This window comes from Epinephelus lanceolatus, chromosome 1, assembly GCF_041903045.1.
Source record: "Epinephelus lanceolatus isolate andai-2023 chromosome 1, ASM4190304v1, whole genome shotgun sequence".
Lineage (NCBI taxonomy): Eukaryota > Metazoa > Chordata > Actinopteri > Perciformes > Serranidae > Epinephelus > Epinephelus lanceolatus.
In genome coordinates this window covers 2,862,349-2,877,500 of record NC_135734.1, presented here as the reverse complement: position 1 = coordinate 2,877,500, position 15,152 = coordinate 2,862,349, and the positions used below count along the sequence as shown (strand labels likewise).

General features: G+C 39.3%; 1 protein-coding gene across 2 annotated transcripts in view; it reads right to left on the bottom strand.

The window, feature by feature from the left end:
* Window positions 1-15,152, bottom strand: part of acad9 (acyl-CoA dehydrogenase family, member 9) — a 47,530-nt gene that overhangs the window by 12,074 nt on the left and 20,304 nt on the right. For both annotated transcript variants that reach the window (XM_033633013.2, XM_078168733.1), the window contains 7 exons: window positions 1,973-2,051; window positions 1,684-1,855; window positions 1,514-1,587; window positions 1,345-1,420; window positions 1,172-1,242; window positions 954-1,073; window positions 736-864 (listed from right to left, as the gene is read on the bottom strand). In XM_033633013.2, coding sequence (XP_033488904.1) covers window positions 736-864; window positions 954-1,073; window positions 1,172-1,242; window positions 1,345-1,420; window positions 1,514-1,587; window positions 1,684-1,855; window positions 1,973-2,051 — 721 coding nt within the window. The remainder of the gene's footprint in view (window positions 1-735; window positions 865-953; window positions 1,074-1,171; window positions 1,243-1,344; window positions 1,421-1,513; window positions 1,588-1,683; window positions 1,856-1,972; window positions 2,052-15,152) is intronic.

The following is a 15,152-nucleotide window of genomic DNA, read 5'->3' as shown; positions in this document are numbered from 1 at the left end:
ACATTACTGTTGCTGCTCTAGGAACAATATTCAGTCATAAAATATTTAGTTTTAATCCTGTTCTAATGTATTCTTTTTAAAAATAATTCCTTGTAAAATTTACAGTATTAGTTCTCTGAGAATCTCTTTCACATTCTAGCAAACATTGTTACTGTGACTGAAATATGCCCAATCGAATCGAATTGGGACCTTGTGAATCTAGATTGAATCTTTTCAGGAAATCAGTGGCAATACCCAGCCCTGTGTAGATATAAATGGCTCATTCTAAGGTAAAGAAAAGATAGTACTTTACTAATCCCACACCAGGGACATTCACAAGGAAAACACAACAATTCTTATTTTCAGGTGATTATAGTCAAAGAAAACATACTTATTATCTTAGATTCCATTGGTGCCAGTTTATCACCCTAAATCTTACACACTGGACCTTTAAACATAGGGTTCTTTTTTTTTTTTTTTAAGTCATTTTACATTTTATTTAACTCTTCCAAAAATTGTATCTGTGAAATGATGGTCTACATATTGTTTCAGAGCAATTTATTTATTTGAAGTCTAAGAAACATCAGAATCTTGCAAACCAACAAAATCATGTAGGAAAATGTAAAATGAGTGTAATCCAAGGATGTAGAGTCTTCTTTGTGTCTAAAAACTCCCAGGATAATGACAGAGAATGCGACCTTTGGTGTCCTCAGTGGAAACCAGGGCTCTGATTTTACTGACTGAATATAAGAGTACCTCAAAGATAGGCAGGATGCGACAGTCCCTGACGTAGCGCTCATAGGCGTAGTTCTTTGTATAACCCAGACCTCCAAGGATCTGAAGAGCTTCACTGACACAAATCCAGCCTCCCTCTGAGCTGAACACCTGAACAGAGGACAGAGAGTAAACATCAGGAGACACTGGGTTTCATGCTGGTTTTATATGAACAATGCTGAATGACAAAGTTATCAAACCTTGACCATAGCAGCCTCTAGAGAACAGTCTGGAAGCCCCGGTCTGTCCATCATCCCTGCCGTCAGGTACGCCATGCTCTCCATCACAAAGGCATTAAGAGCCATCAATGCAAATTTCTCCTACAGTAACATAAGCAAAACAAACATTATTCCTCTCTGACCACACTGACTCCTGCTGATTATTCACAAACCTTCGATGAGGGAACAGTGGACTGTACCTGAATCATACCAAATTCCCCCAAGCTCTTGTTGAACTGCTTTCTGGTTGCAGCGTACTCAGAGGTCATTTCTATAGAAGGACAGACAGAGATGATGTCAAACTAGAGACATTTTACAAAACCCACACATGGAAGTTCTAAATCAGTTATTTCAGCTGTGTACAGGCTTTTACCGATCAGCTTTTTAATCATTCCAGCTGAAGAACTGCCCATACTGAACCTCCCTGAGTTCAGGATGTTCATGGCAATCTGTCCAACACAAAGCAAAAGATTTCTATATCAACACACCCTTACAGATATAGTCATGGACAATAATTTGTGTTGAGGACAGGACAAACTTACCTTGAATCCACCTCCTACTTCTCCTATGACATTCTCCAGTGGCACTGGGACATTGTCAAAGGACACTTCACAAGCTGAAAAAGTCAAAAAGGGTAATCACAAATGACATGAAACTTTACTGAGACCACACTCACATGTCCATCCTTCTGTCCAAATCATGAGGGGCTTACTGTTGGAACCTCGGATGCCCAGTTTGTCCTCAGGCTTGCCACTGGTGATGCCCCCGAAAGCCCTCTCTACAATGAATGCTGAAATCTTATCTTTCTTCACACCATCCACAAGCACCTCCGTCCTGGCAAACACTGTCATAATATCTGCCATGCCTCCATTTGAAATCCAAATCTGATGACACAAATTGATTGATCTTCAGAGTTTGAGGCAAAACAAATCATGCAAGAGGATTTTACTATTCAAACTTTTAAGCCCTGATCAAACATTAGATAGTTCAATTGCTCTCACCTTCGAGCCGTTGATCAGGTAATGTTTCCCGTCTTCTGACAGGGTTGCGCGGGTCTGAATGGAGGCTGCATCACTTCCACTGAAAAGATAAAACCAAGAGTAAATCACGCTAATTCAAACAAAGTAGCACGATTTTCTCATTTCTGATTGGTGGGAATCTTATCAAACACACACTGGTTGAAATTTAACCACTGCACTAAATGACTGCACCATGTAAAAAATCAAATTTTAAAAAGTTCTCATGGTTGTCACATTCAGTGTGGCTTTTTGGACACTTATCAACAGAAACAGACCCTCTTGTGTCAAAGTGGAAACAGAGCTCTTCAAAATGACCCAAAATAAAACATATAATACAAAATATATGTTTGCATAACCCCCTTCAGGTCAGTATTTAGTAGATGCATCTTTTGTCAACAGTTCCAGCCTTAAGTCAGATGGCCACAGCTGCTCCCACTAGGGATGCACTGATTGTGAAAGTCTAGGATGTTTAAAATAATATTTTGGTTGGCAGCTGATACAGATGTATTTTTTTCTTGTTTTTTTTTTGTTGTTACTTATTACCCTTTAGTTCCAGGAAAACAAAGAAATCATACCTCAATTGTTTTAAAGTCATTCAGTTAATCTTTACTCTAACTTTGAATGAGCACAAATTCAATTATACACATTTATGAGACAACCTTTATAATAACCTCCTTTCACATGAAAAACATAAAAATAACTATATTACCCCCACACTGGCAAAAATAATTGGACAGCTATATTTGGGATGGGCATGAATACTTGTTCAGATGTCAATATTTGCTCAGTGTGTAGAATACTCACCACTGCCCCTCCCACATGTGAAGATGACTTTTTTTTTACTACTTAAAATGTGTAAAATTGTATTTTACTGTAGAGCTGTGTGCAGTGGATTGTTCCGCTCAGCGCGTCCTTGTCCCACTGTCCCCCTCTCTATTCCTGTTTATCATCAGACTACTACTGTGGAAGTGTGAGCTCCACACTGGGGAACAGTTGGTGAGAGTCTGCCTGCACACACATACACAGCGACAGTTACATTACTGTTAGCATCACACAGCTAACATTACCTCCTGGTTAACAGTTTTAATGACAGAATTGAGCTTTTCAGTGTCAGTGTGAGTTTGTTGGGTTTGTTCCTTATAGCAAAATCAACACCCACTGTTTAAGAGAAGGTGTGTTGTGGAGATTTATCCATTTGCATTTCTTCAATCCTAGTCTCTATATACAGACTTGCTTACAGACTCTACATTCACTGAATGTAGAGTCTGTAAGCAAACCCCGGAGATCTTGCCTCCAGAAGAAGAGCGGAAGAGCCCTGGTTTCCGGTTGTAGGCTGTTTGTAGTCTGTGTGATATTGACCAATCACATATGAGCCGGCTGCAGTTGTTGCCAGGTTAAATGGTCCGTGCGGTGAACTAATGAGGCGGAACATAATTGGTGTCACTGCAAACTCTGAATCCATCGCAATGGTTCAGCATATTTACTAACGGAAGTTGGAAACGGAAATTCACCTCCTCCGCCCAAATCAAACCAGAATGCCAAAAAATTGGGGGTCTGCCCCCGGAGGCTGTATCGCCATCTGCCGGAAGTCAGACGCCGAATACAGCTGATGGGTTCCGAGAATGCTTCAATCCTAAATTGCAATTTAAAGGTTCCTGTTCAGCTCATACAATGTATGTAAATGTGACTGATGTGTCTCCACTTCCTCCCGCTGTAAAACAAATGACACCAAAATATCCCGGATACAGCTGCTGCCATCTTGCGCTGGTGACTTTATTTGGAGCCAGAGTCTGTGCTGTACTGATCTCCATGGTATACATTTCCCACCCATACACCTGTTTGATTGCAAACCAGTCGGCTGTGGCTCAGATGTAGAGCAGGTTGTCCACTAATCGGAAGATCAGTGGTTCAGTCCCTGGCTCCTCCAGTCAGCATGTCAAAGTATCCTTGGGCAAAATACTGAACCCCAAGTTGCTCCCAGTGGCTGTTCCATCGGTGTGAGAGTCTGTGTAAATGGTTACTGAGTAGCAGGTGGCTCCATGAGTGGTCAGAAGACTAGAAAAGCACAATACAAGTGCAGTCCATATACCATTTACCTGCCCCATTAATCACAAACACACCAATTGACACACACAGCTGTCAATCATGATGTCAAGTCCCCCTTTTAATGGTACCAAATAATGAACTAAAACCAAACTTATCAGAAAAATGAACACCTGAACATACAGCCGTGTGTGAAGAATTACATTAAATGACAGAGACCATCTTTGGGAGAAATTTATTCTAATTTGTTTGTTATGGACATTATTTGTAAGAGGCTAATATTTCACAGGTCATTCATATACACATTGATCTTATCACTTCATTATGTATTCTCTATCATGACTGTGGTTTGAATCTCACCTGTGTGTGTATCATTTGCCACTATTGTCTTGTCACACTGATAATGGCTCTTTAGCTGAAATGTGTCCATGTCTATATGTTTTTGCCCCTATTTAATCCACCTTATTTTCAAACAAGAAAGTAAATAGTGATCAACTTCCGTTTTTTTGTGCGTGACTTCCGGTCAGCCGCTTTCCCTCATGCTTTCCCTTACCGGAGCTAACAGTGCAAGCAATTTTTTTTCAGTTTTCAGTTGTTTATGTTAGTCAATCAGTTAGTTAGTTAGTTAGTTAGTTAGTCTGTGTATTTTGTATAGATAACTGTGCCCACGTTTCCGTTATAACGGAAATTTATTCCCCCTAAACGCGAATAAATCGCACGTCAATCATAAACTATGAACCAAACTGCTTGATCCCCGTCTCCAGTGTACCAGCAGAGAACCTGCAAAACCGAATCAGCGAAAAAACACACCGGGCTACACAGCCTCTCTGCCTGAGCAGCTGAAGCTGCGGCTCGCACCCTCAACACACAGACACACAGACCGTGCTTCTGCATGCCAGCCAAACGTGTGCGCAACTGTGAGAAATAAATATGTGAGGTGTACGCTGCTTTTCTATCTTTTTTCCCCTTTTCTTTCTTTCTTTCTGTCAGCGACATACACTCCTAACACAGGACGGGTTGTTTTAATTGACTGAGTTGATCATTAAGCCATAGTGATGCGCAGATCGGCTCTGATAGCACCCGAATCAGCATGTACGCATCAACCATCCAGTCGTTACAACATGATTGAGCTAGCAAAGCAGTTTTGTGTTGCTATGTGTGGTGTTTATTCAGTTTGGGGAAATCACGATGTCTAGAAAGCATCAGTGGCTGCAGCTGACAGGGACAGCTAATGTTAACACTAGCAGCAAAGCTAACATCAGGATCGTCATCCGTTAAAAGCCTCCCGTTGTCGGATATGACATGAAACTACTCCAGTTAGCTCAATCATGTTGTAACTAAGACATCCGCTGGAGAAAATATTTTTTTCACAGGCCACTTTGTGAGTTTAGTGAGTTATAACAGACACGGCTAAGGGCTAACAGCTAACGGTTAGCCCAGCTAATCTACGATAACCATGTTATTAATTACACACAGAGAAAATACTAATGTTTGTTCAGTCATTGTGTTTATAGACTTTACAAACATCCGATTAGTCTAAACAGTGATACAGTGACGTAAAAAATGTGATATATACATATATATAGCTAAACTCAGCAAGGTAAACAACAAGGCGATTCCCATTTACACAGTGGTAAGAGTGCTGGACCGGAAGTGTCGCACAAAAAAACGGAAGCTGGCTGCGTTCTGTTTTGCCTCTGTGTTTCCGTGAAAAATAAGGTGGATAAGTGAATTCTACTATGAGTGCCAGTTTCTACCTGTTTTTTGATTTTCGCCAGTACTGTGCACCTTTTTCATATTATCTAAGATTTTTTGGAGTTGTGTGCACTGCTGTTTTTCATCATCACCCTTCTTTATTATATAGTCTATAGCTCTGCTCAATTTGTGGAAAGATTTCATTCATAAAAATGTCACCAAAGTGTAAAAAGAACAATTTTACACAGCACCGCTTAAAGTCCTGTCAGCAATGGTATTGGAGAACCCAAAAAGAATTGCTGAATGTCACAAATTGTCTTCAGTTACTCTTATGTGCCACTTTGGAACCAATCTGGGACCAGATGCATAAAACAGTGTGTAGATTAACAACTAAAACAGTGTGTGCGCACAAAGACAAAAACATGCATACGCATTCTTTTGTTTAGATTTATAAAGCTGCAGGTACAACTGTCTTGTTTTCTAAATCTTGATCATTGTCAATCAAGAAGATCAACCTGTGCTGTAGCTACATGGCAGGGGCAGACAGGGTAAAGACCACAGGAGGATCTAATCACACAGCAGTGACATTAACAGGTATGTTTACATGCTTAATGTTTATGTATGTTTATGTTTAATGTGCTGCAGCTGAGCAGATAATTACTTATCTACCCTGCAAACTGTGGCGTACCTAAACCCAGTAAACATTTGTTTGGTGGCTCATTCAACAAGCTGAGGTGCAGGACAACACATGTGTTCATGTTTGGAAGTCAGATAAGAAGGAGACTAGCAGGGAAGCTAATGTTAATGTCTGTGGCTCTTGTGTTGTATAGCTGCTGTCTGGCTCTGTAACCGTATGTTCTGTCTATGATACAACACTCTGGTTAATGCTTTATGCAACATTTGATTGGCTGTGTGGAAATAGAATAAGAAAAACTAAAATTACCACCTCATGATTGTATGCCTACGCGCACCAGTCAAGTTACTTTTACAATCTACATTCATGTCTGTGAAAACATGGATGGTTCACACGCATCTTCCTCCCGGCAACACAGAAGATCTTCACAATCAGCACAGTTTTAAGATTAGTGTCACCAATTCAGTATGTGACCACATGTCTCCCCTTCTGTTCCTGAGATATGATGCAGAGTAATGGCCAAAATAAGTGTTTAATGCAAAACATTAAGATGTTACAGAGAAGTTGACCTTTTATCTTTTGGATATAAAATGTCATCACTTAATTATTTTATCCTATTAGGTATTTGTGAGACATTTTGTTGTAATTAGCGTATGAATTCTTGAGTTATGACCAAAACCATATTTTGCGAGGGCACAATGACCTTGACCTTTGACCACACAATTCTAATCATTTTATTCTTCAGTCCAAGTGGACGTTTGCGTCAAATTTTAAGAAATTCTCTCGAGGTATTAGCCTCATTTGAGATGAACTGCACCTTGCCTGGTGCCCTATAGGCTATAGATAGATATAGATATACACACACATATATATACACTGTATAAACACAATATACACAATACAAAACATAGTATAGCATATTAATAAATTTATTAATATATTTTAATAAAGAAAAAGCTCTATTGTTGATTGAGTTTATTTCTCACACACACCCACTCTCTTTTATACCCACAGCCATCAGACTTAATAATTCTTTGTTAAATAGATGATCTTACAGACTTCTTTGAAATTTTCTTTTCGGGGATTAGTAAAGTTATTCTTATTACACTGACTGCTGTGATCCCTCAAAAGTAGTAAAAAACATTTTCAGTATTTACATAAACACTGAAATTAATTTTGGTATTGGTATTATAACTATGAAAATGGGACTGTGGTCAAGATAATTTGAAAAAAGATACAGAAGGATGAGCAGCAGGGGATATTTGCAGCACAGCTGGTGGAAAAGTGATTATGTGCACAAAGGTGTGCTAGGCAAGGCAAGGCAAGGCAAGGCAAGGCAAGGCAAGGCAAGTTTATTTGTATAGCACAATTCAACACAAGGTAATTCAAAGTGCTTTACAGAGACATTAAAAGCAACAAGACACAATTTAAAACAATAAAAACAGTCGATTGAAAAGGGAAATAGAAATTGAGAATGATAGTGATAATAATAAAATACAGTAACATAAAATAAAAACAGGCTCAATACATTGAACCGTCAGGATAAGAAAAGAAGTAAAATAATAAAAGGCATAAATCAGCAGTGTGTAGTCAAAAAGTACGGGCAGCAGAATACAGCAGGTAAGTATTTAATCTAAGAGTACGCTTCAGTAAACAATAGTGTTTTTAGCCCTGATTTAAAGGAGCTGACAGTTTGAGCAAACCTCAGATCTACATATTATGCTATACATAATATGCTATACTGTGTTTTGTATTGTGTATATGGTGTTTATACAGTATGTTTATACAGTATATAAATACTGTATATATATATATATATATATATATATATACAGTACAGGCCAAAAGTTTGGACACACCTTCTCATTCAATGCGTTTTCTTTATTTTCATGACTATTTACATTGTAGATTCTCACTGAAGGCATCAAAACTATGAATGAACACATGTGGAGTTATGTACTTAACAAAAAAAGGTGAAATAACTGAAAACATGTTTTATATTCTAGTTTCTTCAAAATAGTCACCCTTTGCTCTGATTACTGCTTTGCACACTCTTGGCATTCTCTCCATGAGCTTCAAGAGGTAGTCACCTGAAATGGTTTCCACTTCACAGGTGTGCCTTATCAGGGTTAATTAGTGGAATTTCTTGCTTTATCAATGGGGTTGGGACCATCAGTTGTGTTGTGCAGAAGTCAGGTTAATACACAGCCGACAGCCCTATTGGACAACTGTTAAAATTCATATTATGGCAAGAACCAATCAGCTAACTAAAGAAAAACCAGTGGCCATCATTTCTTTAAGAAATGAAGGTCAGTCAGTCCGGAAAATTGCAAAAACTTTAAATGTGTCCCCAAGTGGAGTCGCAAAAACCATCAAGCGCTACAACGAAACTGGCACACATGAGGACCGACCCAGGAAAGGAAGACCAAGAGTCACCTCTGCTTCTGAGGATAAGTTCATCCGAGTCACCAGCCTCAGAAATCGCAAGTTAACAGCAGCTCAGATCAGAGACCAGATGAATGCCACACAGAGTTCTAGCAGCAGACCCATCTCTAGAACAACTGTTAAGAGGAGACTGCGTGAATCAGGCCTTCATGGTCAAATAGCTGCTAGGAAACCACTGCTAAGGAGAGGCAAGAAGCAGAAGAGATTTGTTTGGGCCAAGAAACACAAGGAATGGACATTAGACCAGTGGAAATCTGTGCTTTGGTCTGATGAGTCCAAATTTGAGATCTTTGGTTCCAACCGCCGTGTCTTTGTGAGACGCAGAAAAGGTGAACGGATGGATTCCACATGCCTGGTTCCCACTGTGAAGCATGGAGGAGGAGGTGTGATGGTGTGGGGGTGTTTTGCTGGTGACACTGTTGGGGATTTATTCAAAATTGAAGGCACACTGAACCAGCATGGCTACCACAGCATCCTGCAGCGACATGCCATCCCATCCGGTTTGCGTTTAGTTGGACGATCATTTATTTTTCAACAGGACAATGACCCCAAACACACCTCCAGGCTGTGTAAGGGCTATTTGACCAAGAAGGAGAGTGATGGAGTGCTGCGGCAGATGACCTGGCCTCCACAGTCACCGGACCTGAACCCAATCGAGATGGTTTGGGGTGAGCTGGACCGCAGAGTGAAGGCAAAGGGGCCAACAAGTGCTAAACACCTCTGGGAACTCCTTCAAGACTGTTGGAAAACCATTTCAGGTGACTACCTCTTGAAGCTCATCGAGAGAATGCCAAGAGTGTGCAAAGCAGTAATCAGAGCAAAGGGTGGTTATTTTGAAGAAACTAGAATATAAAACATGTTTTCAGTTATTTCACCTTTTTTTGTTAAGTACATAACTCCACATGTGTTCATTCATAGTTTTGATGCCTTCAGTGAGAATCTACAATGTAAATAGTCATGAAAATAAAGAAAACGCATTGAATGAGAAGGTGTGTCCAAACTTTTGGCCTGTACTGTATATATATACATATATATATATATATATATATATATATATATGTATATATATTTATATATATTTATATATATAAATTTATATATATATATATATATACATATATATATATATATATATATATATATATATATATATATATATGTATATATATATGTATATATATGTATATATTTATATATATATTTATATATATATATATATATATATATATATATATATATATATATATATATATATGTGTATATATATATATATATATATATATATCCCACTCTGGGGTTGAGGTGAATAAAATAACTGTGTTATGACCTAAATAACATGCTGTTGCTATCTGCAGAAAGTATTAAAGCATGAAATCCCGCATTTTTAATGTACGAAAGCATCCTGTATCATAACTACATGTGTGCCGTTTGTAACAAACCAAACCGCGTGAAAATCAGTTGAAAATTCAGTGAGTTATTCTATTTTACTTGTGCATACAGCTCCTTCCTCAATAGAAGTGAATGCACTGTGGAGGCGAAGCGAGACCCATCCAAGATGGCGGCCGGCGAGGACGTCGGCTCCAATAGGCAGTGGCAGTCAATGCGGCGTCTATGTATATATGTCTATGCTACTGACTGCGTGACTGGTAGACGGCGGTGGGTGGCGCAACAGGCCAAAACACAAATTCAAAACATAAACATGATTTGCGACTGTAAAAATGTTTTTTAAATGCGAATATTCTGGCTGTACTATTGTTGTCTGTGAGATCAGTATGTTATATGAACAGGATGATTTCATCTCATTACCTGTAATAGGCATTAGAGAGAGTGTCTGTGTGTACTTAAAGTGAGATCTAAACTGAGACCATATTTTCAATGTGTTAATCACAATAGGATTTGTCAGGATTTTCTTGCTGAGAGGTAGTGGTGCATAGATGAGGTGAGTATAGATGTTAAAGATACTGGACTACACGATGCCTGTTCCATCTCAGGCCACACTGGTCCATTACTGTGGTAAAAATGTGATACCCAATAAACCATCTTGTGGATATTGGAGGCCCAATAATAATATAAAAAGTTTTGCAATGCCAAGCCCCCATCTGCCTTCTTTTGCTCTGGGTATAATTTCCTAATCCTTGGGATGGATTTGTTCCAGATAAAAGATGAAATACATTCGTCTAAAAAAGACTTTGTGATGAAAATACGTATTATTTAAAAGAGAAACAAAAACTGTGGCAAGATGTTCATCTTGACAGAATTTACTCTACCAGCTAAAGAAATAGGGAGTGATGACTATCGTTTTAGATCCTGTTTGGCACTCTGTAGTGCTGATTTCAGATTGTATTTAAATAAATCTTTAAATTTGCGTGTTACTGAGATCCCCGGGTAGGTAAAGGTATCATGAGCTAGTTTAAATAGGAATTTGTCAAAGTTCATGGAGTGTGCCTGAGCATTAACTGGGAATACGATGCTCTAGGACAGGTTGATTTTGTAGCCTGAAATTTTGCCAAAATTAGTAATTATGTCTAGGGCTCTAGGGATTGAAATGTCAGCTTGAGAAAGAAACAAAATCAGCGTACATCAGCATACAAGGATAATTTGTGGGTCTGGTCCCCCTATTGACCCCTTCAACTCTGCGTCATTCTTCATGCTATCGCCAGTAGCATAGCAATAGCTATATCAAAAAGGAGCAGGGACAGGGGGCACCCCTGTCAGGTCCCTCGCTAGAGGGCAAAATAATTAGAGACAATTTTATTTGCTCTAATACAGGCCCTTGGAGCGGGATAGAGGATTTCAATCCAAAAGCAAAATGCCGGGCCAAAGCCAAATTTAGTTAAAGCTGTGAACAGATAATTATACTCTATTCGATCAAACGCTTTGTGGGCATCAAGAGAAATAATCACCTCTGGAGACAAGGAGTCACCAGACGTATAGAGAATGTTAAATAATTTGTGTAAATTATTGGAAAGTTGTCGCCCTGAAATGAATCCTGATCAGTCAGGGTGTATTATGGAGTTCATCACCTTGTCAAGTCTGACCGCAAGAATCTTAGTTAGAATTTTGTAATCACTAGAAAGTAAACTTACCGAAATTATAGCTTCTGTCATGCTAGGAGGTAGTAATTTCTTTTCAAATGTTTCTGTTAACACTTCACTTAGGACGGGGGCTAACTTATGTAAAAAAAATTTATAAAATTCAATGGGGAACCCATCTGGCCCAGGTACCTTGCCACTTCTCATTTGTGTGATTGCGATTCAATTTCTTTTGATGGTATAGGTTGATCAAGATTTTCTGTTTCTTGTTCACAGATGACTGGAAATTCAAATTTGTCAAGGAAATTATTTATTTCAATATTTTCTTTGGACTCCAATGTGTAGAGCTCTTCATAGAATTTCTTAAATCCATTATTAATATCTAATTGATCACCTTGAGTTGTTTGTACCTCACCTATGCAGCTTTGACAGATTGTCTCAGTTGATGGCAGAGTAATTTACTCGCTCTCTCACCATATTCATATTCTCTCTGCCTTGATTTCAAAAAACATTCTTCCTCTGATTCTGTACTTAAAGTGTCAAATTCTGTTTACAGAGGCAGAGCTACACGTTTCCTGTAGAGGTCAGTTGAGGGGGTCAGTGAATGTTCCTGATCTATAGCATTTATTTGAGTGATAAGTGAATTAACCCTTTCTGTTCATATGTTATTTCTATTAGCATTGTGGAGATTATCTGGCCCTGTAGAAAAGCCTTCATTGCCTCCCAGAGTGTCTGCACAGTCACATCTGGTATCCGGTTTGTCTGTAGAAAGAAGTCTATTTGAGAGGACACAAAAGCCACAAACGTCTTGTTTGTTAGTTGTCTTGGATTAAGTCTCCACATAGATTTGGTATTTCTGTTATTTGGAAAGCAAAGCTTCATGCAAACTGGGCTGTGATCTGAAATTATTAAGCCCATATATTCACAAGACTTTAAAGGCGCTGTATGTAAGAGTGTGGCCAAAACGGTTACTGCACTCAAATTCAAAATACTGCCGCGAGTCGTGTCCGCCCACCCGCCCCTACAGATTCGAGGTTGCTGGACAGCGGCACGCTGGAGACTGATTTGTTTGCCCACGGGCGGCTGATTTTCGGCTTCTCTGCTGCTAACGCTGCTGCTGGGATACAGCTGAGGAGGAGCCGGCTGCTAATGCTATGTACTGGGACACTGCTAACGCTGCTGCCAGGATACAGCTGAGGAGGAGCCGGCTGCTAATGCTATGTACCGGGACACTGCTAACGCTGCTGCCGGGATACAGCTGAGGAGGAGCCAGCTGCTAACGCTGCTGCTGGGATACAGCTGAAGAGGAGCCGGCTGCTAATGCTATGTACCTGGACACTGCTAACGCTGCTGCCGGGATACAGCTGAGGAGAAGCCGGCTGCTAATGCTGTGTACCGGGACACTGCTAATGCTGCTTGTTATGCTGCTGTAGCTCAGTTGTAACTGTAACTGATGCTGAGACTCTACTGACTGCGTGACTGGTAGACGGCGGTGGGTGGCGCAACAGGCCAAAACACAAATTCAAAACATAAACATGATTTGCAGACTGTAAAAATGTTTTTTAAATGCGAATATTCTGGCTGTACTATTGTTGTCCGTGAGATCAGTATGTTATATGAACATTATTCCTTAGTCTCTGTGACATATTAGGATGATTTTACGACTATTTGCTTTAGATTTCTTACATATAGCTCCTTTAACAGGGGTAACATTCTTTCATCCATAAAAAGAAAATCAATTCTAGAATATGACTGATGCACTGGTGAAAAAAAAAGAGTATTATCTAGATTTAGGGTATTTATATCTCCAAGCATCAATTATTCCATAAGTCTGGAAGAAGTCCCTCACATAATGAGAAGATTTATTTAATGCTCCAGGTGTGGGTTTTGACTGGTCTAAGTTTGGATGTAATACAGAATTAAAATCTCCTCCTATGATAAATTGCTGGCTGTGTAGGTCTGGAAATTGAGTAAAAAGATTTCTGAAAAATTCCACATTATCCCAATTAGGGGCATACAGGTTCACCAATACTACTGGAGAATTAAATAATTTTCCTTGGATCATTACAAACCGACCATCTTTGTCTGCTGTTACTTGAACTACATCAAACAAGACATCCCTATGTATGAGAATGGCTGTACCTCTGCTCTTGACAGTAAATGTGGAGTGAGATTTTTTGAAAAACCACTTCTTTTAACTCTGTTATGATCCTTGGGAACCAAATGAGTCTCCTGGAAAAAAAAGTATGTCTCCCTTTAATTTGCTGATATGAGAAAATATTTTGTTTAACTGGGTGATTCAGACCCCGACGGTTCCAACTTATCATCACAGTATCCCTGTTACCTGGCATTCATTGTTCCCTCTCTCTAAACATATCATTGGTTCCCCCGAGTGGGGGTGTGGGGGTGATTCCAAGTGAGTGTCTGGCAAAAAAATAAAAAACAATAACAAAATTTAAAAAAAATAAAAGGCAAAAAAAACCAAAAAAACCCCAAAAAACAAATTATGCACAACATATATTCACACAAAACAGTGAGGCCAGTCTCTAATCTATAGGGGCTGCTAGTGCCTCCAGTCGTAGTCTCTAACATGGCTTGCAGAATAACTCACCTAACAGGCCAGAGTCTCAACCAGAACATGTAACAAGTATAATATGTCAAACTGTAACTGCAACTCCTTACGTGAAAAATTTTAATCTTATGTATTTGTGTCCCCATTGACCTCCATCACGATCGAAATACTATGGTCAGTTTACAAAAAATTGGGGTCCCTTTCAAATTTGAAATTCAAATGGAGAGGGGGGAAAAAGAAAGAAAAGACAGTAAATACAATAATTGTAATAAGAATCTGAAAGCCAATGTGCCCAGTATCTTTATCTTATAAACAGAAAGAGACCTCCAAAACCATGGAGAGGAGTATGGACATTAGCCTAACTTTATGTTGATACAGGTGACTTAATAATTTAATGCAGAAATGAAGATAACTTGTAGGCAACAATCCTGCCAACAATTAAAGTATTTAAAGTCTGTTATAATGCACATATTGTCTGCCTTCTTCTGTATGAGTGACTGCCTTCAGCATCCCAAAAACTAGGTCATAATCAGCTCAGGACTCATATTTTTATTATGCCCGTGGCATCCAGTTCTCCTCCACAAATGTCTTGGCTTGTTTAGGGTGCTTGAAAGTCCATCTCACTCCATCTCAACTCTGCCGGATAGAACAAGCCGTATCATATCCCGTCCCAGCACCTCAGCATCCCTCGTACCTCGTTAAACGCAGCCCGCTGCCGAGCGACCCTCTGGGTGAAGTCCG